Source organism: Pygoscelis adeliae, unplaced genomic scaffold (genome assembly GCF_000699105.1).
Source record: "Pygoscelis adeliae isolate BGI_AS28 unplaced genomic scaffold, ASM69910v1 Scaffold153, whole genome shotgun sequence".
Lineage (NCBI taxonomy): Eukaryota > Metazoa > Chordata > Aves > Sphenisciformes > Spheniscidae > Pygoscelis > Pygoscelis adeliae.
In genome coordinates this window covers 269,883-281,613 of record NW_008824408.1, presented here as the reverse complement: position 1 = coordinate 281,613, position 11,731 = coordinate 269,883, and the positions used below count along the sequence as shown (strand labels likewise).

Genomic DNA, 11,731 nt, shown 5'->3' with positions numbered 1-11,731 from the left:
TTGACGCCTCCCCACCCCCCCCCCCCCCCCCCGGCCCAAGCCGAGTCAGCAATGGCAGCCACAGCCTCGCAGGAGCCCTTCCTCTCGGCAGGCTCATTGTTTTGGACTCACTGGAACCCCCCCCCAGCCTCTCCAAGTCCCTCCTACGTCAGAAGCGGAGGGACAGGTCAGAAGCTTCTACCCAGCAAGCAGCACACCAGCTCCCCTCACACGCACACAGATCCCTCGCGCTGGTGTGATTTACACCACATCAGCACATCTTGCTAACACTGAGGAGGGAGCTGGAAGGACTGTTTTCTGGCTGGCCAGAAACAACAGGGTTTGGGACTAGTTTTGCTTTTCAAAGGGATTCAAGCGCAGAGCACCGCCTTTTCACAAAGATGGGGGTACGTCTCCACTCCCCGTGACCCAGCAGCACCACCTCTCCTCCCAGCTGCCTTCTCTGCTCCCTCTCACTCACCTGGTTACCCCCATCCTCCCACAAGCGCATTCTTTGCAAGAGCTGGCTTGCTTGGGGACGGAGTCTTTGCAGAGATAAATAGACCTTAGTGCAGGCAAAGGACATCCGCCAAATCCAAGAGACCATGAAGGACCATACAGGCCTTTTTATAAGCCCATTTTTAGCTGCAAAGGGGCCAATTAGCAACATTAGGAAAGAGCTCTGACCCTGCCAGTGCAACCAAGAACTTCAGTACCCATCCTTACGCAGCTCTTTGCAAGTTCTTTTCATGTTTGAGGAGGGGTTGCAAAAAGAAATCCACATGTATGTGCACAGCCTCCAAGAGAAGAGATTAAAGCCAGGCTTTCCGGGTCCTCATCTAAAAAACCTGAGTCTCGTTGTGATGCACATACACAAAGGCAGGAGCATTTCCAGCCCGCGTGCACTCCCATGTTTTCTCAAGCAACCACTGCTCCACCTACGCTCTCCAACACCACAGGATATTGATAGATGCCATCTCAAACTCAGAAGCAAGCTGGGTGCAGCAGGTTTTACAGGTATACAAGCAAGCAGTGCTGGGATTCCTCCCATTCCCTCTCACTACCCAATCCTCCCCTACCAGAAGAAACTTAAAGACCCCAAAACAAAACAGAATACTAACACCCAGCTAAGAGCAAGCACTGTGCTTGCTATAGAAAAGCAAGGGTAAAATCCACTGCGCACAGAGCTGCCCAGGTTCCCCCGGGTATTGGCACGGTCCAGCTGCAAGCAAACTCCTCTGGGGTCAGCAGAAGAACCCGCTGGCTTCTTATATACTGTCCATCAGGTCATCCAAATACAGCAGAACTACCGAGTGGCTGTTAGCTTGTCCTACACATACTTGACAGTCCCTAATTCAAAGGAAGCTTCCAAACGGGCACGTTTAGGGCAAGCCTTCAGCGGCATTTCTTAAGTGCCACAAGAGGGAAGGAAGCCCAGCCAGGTGGGGAGGTAAGCATGGGGGACAAGACAGATTAATCACAAGTAGCTAGGGGAACTCAGTCAGCTTCAATGTGGCAATCAAGGAAGATACATGGAGTGCAGGGAGACAGATGGTTGTGCGCATTTATTTCTCTTTGATAAAAATGGTATGCAAATTACACAGCCATGGAGGCTCTTGGGAAAATATCACCCTGCTGGTCCTCGGGGAGCTTCTTGGAGAGTCATAACATTCAAACACACCAAAATGGAGGGGGGGGGGGGCATGGAGGATGGATCTAAACTGGGAAGAACATGAACTTCAACATTTTCCAGTGAAGCGAAAAGATCGTTAACTTATTTTTCAACTTCCTTTTTTGTTTTTACACGTTCAGGAACGAACCTACGGAGCACAAGAGTCAACAAACCCCTGCCACTACTGCGCCAGAACTAAATTGCTTGGGCAGAAACGCACCTTTTGAACACGTTCTTCTGCACGGCACTTTCAACTCAAGTTCAAGAACAGCAAGCCTGATCCCTGAAGGCATCTAGGCTCCTTTACACCATCCCAAGAGCGTAAAGAGGCCATACTTCAAATGTAGTTTTCATGCACATCAACCCTCTACCAGGAGATAAGAGGCACCTGCGTGCAAGGGACACAGGCTCAGTTCATCCAATGGAACATTAAGACAAATGACATCAGAAATTTCCAGGTCATTTCAATTTTTCTTTTGATCCATTCCCAATAAGATGCTGGGAGAAATAACCAAAACCCAAACTTGGCTCAAGTTTTAAATATTTGCCTGAAAGGAGGGCTAGGGGAGGGAATCATGTACAGTTAAAATCAAGCTACTCAAAACACAATCATTCAGGTAAGTAACTAGAAGTATCGCCTCTACCATCTAGAGAGAGAGAGAAGAGTGTCTGAGACAGAGGGCATATTTAGGAAAAAATACACATCTGAAGTCTCTGTGGCCACGATGAGAACTGGAATCCACATACAAGCCAGTTAAAGAGCATTTCAACATGAAATCTTAACTTAGTAGGAAGGTCAGGGGTTAAGCTGTATCTTTTTGTTTTAAATACATGGACAGCTGTCAGATATGAAAATGATGGTGGGCTTTCCTGAAAGATCCCCCTGTGCATGTGTATGGATGCATGTGCTGATGTCTGTGGGGCAGCATGACAAGAGTTTAGGAAGGCTGGGAGCCCAGCAGTCTCTCAATAGCTGCATTGATGTCTCCACCAGTGGCAATAAGTGCCTGGAGGTTGGCCTCACGATTAATGAAGCCCATGGCGTTCAGCTGCTCCAGCTGCTGTTGGAATCGCACTTCAGGACTCTGCGCCTACAGAGGGAAAGGACAAAGACCTTAGAGTCAGACAGCAGAGATCAACATCCAATATGGGCAGGGCCAGCAACGACGGCTAAGCAGGGACCCTGAGCTCAGCTTTAGGCGTACTGAAATACTCTAGGCTCGTTTAGTGATGTTACCCACCTCCCCACATTGCCACGGGCTTTGGCACAGCAGCCACACTGCACGCAGTTAGTCCAAGTTCTGTACCTACGGTGACAGAAGCGCTGGAAGGAGGATCCCTGGCACTCTTAGCTTCAAACCTGTGCAAAGGGTTACTACACCCCAAAGAACTAGCCAGCTTGAGACGCCAAACTTAGCATAAAGCACCATAGCCAAGAGAAACCTGTTGGGGACCACATTCCTAGGAGTGGGGTGGGATCAGGACAACCTCTAGCTCACCCTGGAGATGTCCCTCCCCAGAAGCGTATCAGCATGCAGCTGGGCATTACATACTTGAGAGCTTCCTCCGGCCAGCAGCTGGATCATCTGCTGCATGAGCTGCTGTTGGGGGTTACCACCCCCAGCTGGAGAGGCACTGGCCGGCGTCGAAGCGGAGGGAACGGGGTTCTCCGGGATTGTGCTTCCTCCTGTGGAGGACGGGGGCATTCGAGGCATGCCGAAGGAGCCGAGGCTGCAGAGGAAGGCAGGGTGTGCTCAGAGGCAAGCTGGCACTTCTAGGTGTCCCCCGAGAGCTGGGCAGCACAGTAACCAGCAGGCTCTGCCAGGCTGGCCCTCACTGAGGCCCACACTACAGGACAGCTTTGTAAATTAAACTGGCTGCATTTGTATCCTGGTCACACATGGTGCTGGGAGTAAGCAATCCTAACAGAGGCGCAGGCCTGAAAGGAACTGCAGAGACCGAACGTGACCCACGCTGCCAGAGAGCAGAAGGCCTGAGGGCTGCCGGCAGACCAGTCTGCCCCAACGTACCCACCCAACCTTGTGGCTGTGCATCTCATACTGTTCTCCAGAGATAATATTCTTGAGTTCAGCCAATACTGAATACAGCAAACAAAAGATGGGGGAGGGATCAAGTGGTTTCCAAACCTTTTCTCCAAAAAGAAAGGGTCAAGGACTTCCCGCGTGAAGTACAAACAGAAAGTGCTAATTAGCTGGAGCTCACAGAGGCCTGCAGGCACACACACACACGCAGAAGTCCCCATGACAGGGTGCCCTAAGCAGATCTCCTCGATGAATCAACAGCTAGTCTGCCTGCTGGTATCAAGCATGTCAGCTCTGCCTGCAGAAACCCACTGTAAAGCACTTATTACCTTGGCACTAGTCCTGGGGCCTCCGTTTGCAGCGTCTGGAGTCCCTGCTGGATCTGGAGGAGCGCCTGCATGGCACGGGGGTTGGTGAGAATGGAGAGGGAGTCTGGGTTCTGCATCTGGGAACAAAGGCAAAAAGACACAGCGGTACCAAACAGCGAGAGCTTCTGCAGCCAGAGATCCATCAGCTCTAAATGTGAACAACAATCAGCACAGAGCTGCGCTTCTCGCCCTGCAGCCAAAGCAAACCTACAAGTCTGGTTCCTCCTTCAAGTCTCCAGACTGCAGGGCTCATCTACAGAGATACTCAAGAGTTTAGATCACATTTCCTAAATGAACTAGGTGAATCAGATTAGAACTGGGGGCACATGCCTTTGGAATTAAAGTGATTTGATTTACCTGAGTGAACCAGCTGCTCTAGCACAATTAGCTGTTTTAATTTCTGTAAACTCATTACAGTGAGAGACTGTCCACACAGGGGTTTCATGTAGCTTAACTAGTCTAATTTGAAGTCTACCTTTAGGTAATTTAGATTACTTAATGTAGATTGCCTTGTCTAAACAAGCTCTTCCTTTCTCTCTCCCCTGTGCAAACCCCTTTCTTTCACAGCCCAAACCACCCAAGCCCACATGCTTCCTAGTCCACTTGACTAAGCAGCCCAGATACTCCCTTTCCTACAGAGGATGGAAAAGCTCTGGAGCCCGGGGGCTGAGAGCAGCACAGGGCCAGACAGGGGCCTTTACCTGCTGCAGGAAGACAGGGAGCTGAAGGCGGAGCTGTTCTTGAAGCTGTGGATTCCCAGCAAAGAGGGGGACATTTACCATGATCTAGCAAGAGACAGCACACGTAGGTAGGGTCAGAGGGTTGCTGCCACTGGCCGTTAAGCCCTACGTAACTAAGCCATGAAGAACAAGTCAGTCATGCCCCTGACTCCCTCCCTGGGCTTTCAACATGTTCCCCTGCTAATGGGGACTGAAACAGGACAGCTCAATTCCTGGCAGCAGTGTTGAACAGGGGCCACTTGGCCACGGGCAAAGAGAAGGGCCATTCCCATGTCCCTTTGAAAGCCACCTTTTTTGGTAGGGGTTCTGCTAAGACACAGGGTTCAGTACTGTGACTGCCTTCAAGCTATTGAGAAATACAACAAACCCGTCTATATTCACTCAGCTCTCCGGTTTCTGCAAGAGGAACCACTCCAACTATAGAAGCAGACTGGTCTCACAAGCATTGTGCTCATGGCCTGTCTGACAATAGAAGACAACTGCAGCACTTTTACCTGTGCTGCAAAGTCCGGGTTCTGGGCAAGAGTTTGCATCATGCTCCGCATGTAAGGGGCAGAAATCATGTTCTGCATCAGCTGAGGGTTTTCGGAAATCTGCTGCAGGAGTCCTTGCATCTCTGGGCTGTTAAACATGCCTGCAAGGGGAAAGGGAAGAGAAGACAAAGGAAAGCCCCTTACAAGCCTGAGCACTGCTGCAATGCCTGAAATACAACATGACATGTAACAGCAATGCCTTTACTTCATCCCCTGGCCAACAGTGAATATCGCTGTGGACAGCCATGGTAGTGCTTTGCTTGCCACTCTCCCATGCTCTCGAGGGCTGCAGGGACATCAGAGTTCCCAAAGTAACCCTCTGACAGGCGCACAAGAAATAACCCATTTGTGCTTGCAACTGGGCTAGAATCATTCATCTGGAGAGCAGCCCCGGACAGGCACTCAAATGGCAGAGGGAACCACCCTCCAAGGAAGCCTGGGTGACCTGTTCAGTCAATAGCACCCTCTGGTTCCTCTCTTGCTTACGTACCAGCCCCAATGCTAGCAGCATTCAGCCCAAAGGGGTTGGATACAGTCGGTGTGCTTTGGGTGGTTGCCGAGCCAGTGCTCCCTTCACTGCTGGGCGCCTGGCTCTGGGAAGCAGGGGGCGTGGGGCTCCAGGGGTTCGGTAACGGCTCCCTGTTCTCCGTCCGCAAAGGCTGAGAGCTTGAGCTATCAGAATTCCCCGTCAAGGAAGAGAAAGGATTGTTGCCAAACTAGGGAAAAAGAAAAAAGAAATAGCCGTAATCATTTAGCCCCAGCAGAGAATGTCAGACTAACCCCACCACTGTACGAGCTAGGGAACAGCTGATCGTATTCATCTAGGTCCAGAATTTGCTAAACACATGCCAATAATTTGCTTCCTGAGGAATCTGTAATCCACAACACACCTCACTTAGAGAAAGACCAGGCTCAAGAAGTGGCCACAGCCCTAGATTTGGCTCCCAAATGCAGGGCTTCAAAACATCCATGTAAAATCAGCACCCGGACATACCAGTAAGTAATGCTAGACTGGAGTATGTCTGCACAGCCTTTTGCAGACAGACCTGCGCTCACTCCTCCTGTGTTTCAAGCCAGCTGGATCTCAGCCAGCTCCAATCCAAAGGCGTCAGGCTTGAGCTAATACAGTAAGCTGGGCTGACAGCAGAGGGCCGTGCTAACGAAGCTATGGGGCCTTCACATTGGCGATGGCTGGCATCCAGCCTGCTCGGAGACCAAAGGAGCGAGGGCAGGTCTCTGCTCAGATACACCAAACCGTGTAATAAAAGCAGATGGCAGGCACTGCACAATGTTCTCCTGCTAGGGGCTGCATTCATCATCTAGAGCAGGAGGGGATGAACAGCCATGCTTTGGGAAGGCTGCCCCGTTAGCACAGGGGTCAGGGAAAGATCCCTTTCCCATGCTTAGCCCACTACACCCCACTTACAGGAATGCAGCCAATACCTGCTCCCTGGCTGCACTAAACATGGGCTCCTGGATGTCCGTGTACATCCGGCGCAGGGCGTTGTATCCTCCTGGAATGCTCTCGAGGTTACTCAAAGCACGGTCCTGGTTCCGCATCATCTCCTGCATCATGGCAGGGTTACGGGCCAATTCCATTGTCTGGGAGAAGGAGGAAAACGTGGAAAGCTCAGGTCCATGTGCACCGTGGAAGACCGGAGTGGATCAAGAGGCTGGTTAGCAGCCCAGCTGTATTCTGATCTACCAGCCAAGCACTGAAAGAGTTAAATCTCAGCTCCCAGAAGAAAGAGTATAATTAAACCCGTTTCACAGCCAGAGAGCAGAGAGATCATTTATCCAAGCAAAGAGAGCCCAGGGATCCTGGCTCCTCCCATCTTTGCTCAGCTCTCTTCCTTCTCAACCTCAATTCAGCTGGATGAGATTGTTTTGTTTCTAAGCAGTATCAGGACATCCAAACATTTAACACCCATATGTTCCCACTCAAAGTAGATGGACTGCATTCAAAAACCGAGAAGGTGGAAGACATTGGATCCTTCCCATTTCCAGAAAACCAAGAAATTCACCCTCTCCAGACTTCTGATGGGTCTCCCCTGCACAAGGAACATACAGATCTCATTTGATGAGCTGCTTAAGTACGCATCATTCACAATGTAGTCCTGCAGCTCTGGAATTTCATGTATAGCCGACACAGTTGAAAGATAACCGAGAAGCAGATGGAAACTAGGCTCATTCAGCAACAACCCAGAAAGACCTCCTGACAAGTCTTCCTGGGGAAACAGCAGAGTCCTGTCAAGGGCTATTTAACACTCAGGCTCTCACTCATCCCTTATGCTTCCCTTCCAATGAACCTTCGGTCTTCCAGATAGCCAGTCCTCTAGGGCATGGGTCCTCTCTGTTCTGGGATTGTACAGAAAATTGAGACCTCTAGGATCCCGGCTTACGGCTAGTGCTCTCCGCTGATACAGGTAGTAAAATATTGACTGTACAGCTCTGTAGTCTATACTTAATCTATCAAGAGAAATAGAGAGAAACAAAAAGCTTTTGCAGTAGCTTCACTTCTCCGTGACTGCTTTTACTCCCATTCCTGAATCAGAACACAGTAGCCTTGTATGCAGCAGGCCAGGATGATCCCAGCATCCTTTTTTGCCCAACACATGATGGATTCAATAGCCCTGAAAGGGAGATAAGAGTTGCAAGTATGTGGGTTGAGTAATCATTATTCACATAACTCAGGACCACCATCTGTTTGTGGGGAGCTTACAGCAGGAAGGAATAGATCTCTAAAATCACTGATCTGGCATTCACACACTCCCTTTGGAGAGCAGACACTGAAGCTAGTCCACAAAGATGCTCTTGAATGTGCTTTAAACAGGCCCTGGCGTGCTGACTCACCTGCCTCATGAGCTCCGGGTTATTCAGCATGTGGCTTATCTCCGGATTTCGCTCCATGAGCTGCTGCATCTGGGGATTGGCCATGATCATCTGTCTCATGAGGTCAGGGTTAGACATCATGTTCTGCACCAAGGGATTCTCCATGATCTGAGAAAGCATCTCTGGGTTGGACATCAGCTGCCGCTGCATCTGCTGCTGGAGCTCCATGAAGTTGGCAGAGCCCATCCCAAGGTTGCCCAGCCCAGTGATGCCGCCAAAGCCAGCTGGAGAGGGAACAACACATGGGGAGAGAGGCGTGAGTCAGTAACTGTCGGCAGCTGCAAAAAGAGGACAAGCACATCAGCTGAACTGCACCCACGCTAATCGAGGGGTATCTTATATTCCTACGGCAGCCAGCTCTGAGGGAGGACACCCCCCGCACATGCTTCCCTAAAGGCTTTGGCATTATCCTGAGCAGGGAAACCGAGGTATGCCGGTGGAAGCAACTCATGCAAAGCCTACAGCAAGCAGAGACAACTACAGGAGTCAAGAACCCCAACTCCTTGGCCTAATCCTAGGAAATTCTTCTTTCGTGTCACACCTTCTCACAGCCATCACTTACACAGGATGGATGTAGCACTGTTAGGGCCTCCGTCTCCAGGACCTCCCATGGTCCCTGACCCACTGCTCCGTCTGCTGCCGCTCCCTGCGTCAGAAACGGCGCTGCTGGATGTGGAAGGCTGAGATGGGGCAGCAGGAGAAGAAGGGGTTGCAGTGGGGGCAGAAGCAGCATTGGGGGCAGAAGCAGCAGATGTTGAATCTTGGACCCTGCAAAGAAACAAAAGACGACATTAAACTCCTGAGATTCAGGAACGGTGAGCAGACTCCTCTGTGGGGGACACAGGATGGTGCACCCCACACTGACCGAGCCTCCTTCGTGTCTGTTGTCCCCGCAGCAGCCAGCTCTGGCTGCTTCCATTCCTGCCTGCATGGATGCACAGCTGTGCTCCCAGATGCCTTCCATCTGCTGGAATCTGCCTCCCATCCTGATGCATAACAGCCCCTGACATTCTATCTTGGCCCACACAAAGTGGCTTGACTGGTCTTACCCCAAGCTGTATCTAGCTTTTCCTTGAATCACACTGAACTATTTACCTCAGCTATATCCTTGAGCAATGAGTTTGCTCCAAACAGGAAAATCCTCCTGCTGCTCCCACAGAAACCACAGGAGGTTACAGCAGGGCTAGTGCATGGGGTAAACAAGAATCTGCTTTTCTGCAAATCCTCCCATGCACTGAATATTCCTATCAGTGCTCCTGGGGGCAAAAATAAGTACCAGCATTACTCTACATAAAGGGAAACTGAGGCACAAGGCAGCTAGCATCTGTCCCATGAAGCTACAGAACGTTTCTGGCCAGCTTGGCTATGAATTCACATCTCTGCCACTGGTTGTACCTTGCATGCAAGGCTTCCCGCCCAACACAAGTTGACTAGAGCTTCTTTTAATACACACATGCAGATACTGTGCCATAAGCCACAGCGCAGCAGATGCTGGACATCAGCTTTATTGAGTAAACCAACCCCAGCTAGTACCTTGTAATCACAGCTCCTCCTCAGGATTTTTATAGGAATTTGAAAGAGAACATTTAAAGATTCTCTGAAGCATCTACAGTCATGACAGTGAGTCCTGGACTAGTGCTGAAAAGCTTTCACATGAAATTAGACCACAAAATTCACTGTACTTGCCTCAAATAGTGCTATTATGCCACTGACAAGTAAACAAGAACAATGATATCTTGATTTTTTTTTTCCCCCCAAACCAAGAATTATTCCTTTCTCTAACTCCCTTTCCTTTTTCACTCTTATTCTAGGACTTTAAAAATCAAACCTGAAGGTCCCTGTCCGCTTTCCAGACTCACCTGACTGCTGCTGAAAACCAGCGGCCACTGAGAGCGAGGCAGAGAGTGGGGAAACAAAGCAAATAGGAAGCTGAACAAAAAAGGAAGAAGGAAGCTGGAGAGAGGTCACTTGGTTTCTCTCAGCACAGGAAGAGGCTGTAATTCTTCAGTAAGCACTTATCTATGACTATTAGCAGGGGAAAAAAAAAAGAGCAACCCAGGACAGCTCTCTCGTTTACCCTTTGAAATGGTTCATAAGTACTGCAGTTTGCTGTGGAGACAGTGGTAAACAGCATCAGACCATCAGGCTACCTGGAGATGCAGAACCCGGAGAGAGGCCTCCTGCAGAAGCTGCCAATACCCATGCTCGTCTTTGTAAAAAAGAGGCAGGGCAGGGGGGAAGCACTAATCTTGACTAAGCCAGTAAGGCAGCTCTCCCAGGGGACAGCAGAACTGCACAAAGAGACGCAGTCCTGTTAGTTCACCAGGAGCCCAACCAGACTGCAGCAAGGAGCCCAAGAAATGGTTGCGAAGGGGGTTTTGAGATCAACAAGACATGGCTGCGCCTGAAGTACAGCAACTGTCCCCAAGAGCCTTCTGTGCCCACCATTCTGTTGGATAGCACTGGGAAAAGCCTAACCCTGCAGGACCTTGCAGTCAATCCTGCATCCCCTTCTCAGGCCGAGCTGCACAGCGCAGATGGACACAAGTGAGCCATGTCCAAACTGGGAGCTACCATGGGGTGTGCCCACAGCACTTGAGCTAACCACCACACTGCCACATGCACGTGGGCATACGGCCCGAGCCACCGAGGTGGAGCACCCACCTGTCTGCACCTGCCCTATAGGGCATGCCTATAGGTACCACACAGGAACACTGTTCTGCCCTACAGACAGTGCTCTGCACGTGTGGCAGCTGAGAGACCGTGAGCACAGGCTTAGAGCAGAGTATATGATAGGAAGCGAAAGAAAAACTGGGTATTAGTTTCAACTTCAACGCAAATTCATTGGGAAAGTAATTTCTGTTAACGGCAACTTATTTTTGTTAGAACTAGTATCAAGTTCCAAGGGGTTCTTTCAAGATTACTAAATTATAAAGGCTCAAAATACGCAAAGCTACATACACACGTTGTGTTAAAGAAGAGTCAGCCCCCTCAGGTACTTGCCACAAACTTACACAGCTGTGTAACCTCGGGAAAAGACAGGCCGAGTGATAAACCCCAGAGCTGCGTGGCAAAGCCATGGCAGGGAGAGTGCCTGGGAGAGTCCTCCTGCCAGATCACCGCTGCCAGACTCACACACGCCCCAAAGCCAGCACTCAGGCCTCACACAAGTACTCCGCTTCAGTCATTGATAGGGCAGAAATGCTCCGCCATCGTTTAGTCGCATCATCCTTTTACCCTCAGCCCCCCAAGACGAAACAGTTTCTTACTTCTGCGGAGTCTTAATGACCAAGTGTACAGTCAGCCCATCTTTGATCCCATGTTGATTCAACGTGTCTCCATCCTTCAGGATCTTCCCAGCAAAGATCAGAACCAGCTGATCCTGTTTGGCTTTAAACCGCCTGGAAATCTCTTCTTTGAACTGAAAAACAAACAAAGCATTTTTCAGGCAAAGGACCGAGACCAGAAATTTAAAGCTCATACTCCAGATATCATATCCACTATG

The 11,731-nt window shown here is 50.2% G+C and overlaps 1 protein-coding gene across 2 annotated transcripts; it reads right to left on the bottom strand.

Annotated features, from left to right (window-relative positions):
* Positions 1 to 1,527: 1,527 nt before the first annotated feature.
* Positions 1,528 to 11,731, bottom strand: UBQLN4 (ubiquilin 4). 2 transcript variants are annotated; one of them, XM_009320471.1, is made up of 10 exons: positions 11,496 to 11,731; positions 8,789 to 8,994; positions 8,188 to 8,450; positions 6,778 to 6,936; positions 5,825 to 6,050; positions 5,296 to 5,435; positions 4,763 to 4,846; positions 4,023 to 4,138; positions 3,205 to 3,382; positions 1,528 to 2,742 (listed from the first exon to the last, which is right to left on the bottom strand). In XM_009320471.1, the coding sequence occupies exons 1-10, from the start codon at positions 11,705 to 11,707 to the stop codon at positions 2,590 to 2,592; spliced, it is 1,737 nt and encodes a 578-aa protein (XP_009318746.1). In that variant the 5' UTR covers positions 11,708 to 11,731; the 3' UTR covers positions 1,528 to 2,589. The 2 variants fall into 2 exon arrangements, with proteins under 2 accessions (XP_009318746.1, XP_009318747.1); XM_009320472.1 differs by lacking the exon at positions 4,763 to 4,846.

What these genes read in the sequence shown, in the direction of transcription:
- UBQLN4 (XM_009320471.1), bottom strand. Translation starts at nt 11,707, where the DNA reads ATGAGCTTTAAATTTCTGGTCTCGGTCCTTTGCCTGAAAAATGCTTTG. An exon ending in TGCTGCTAGCATTGGGGCTG is followed by an intron (nt 5,436 to 5,824) that starts GTACGTAAGCAA and finishes TTCCCCTTGCAG; the next exon opens with GCATGTTTAACAGCCCAGAG. An exon ending in ACCCGGACTTTGCAGCACAG is followed by an intron (nt 4,847 to 5,295) that starts GTAAAAGTGCTG and finishes GTCTCTTGCTAG; the next exon opens with ATCATGGTAAATGTCCCCCT.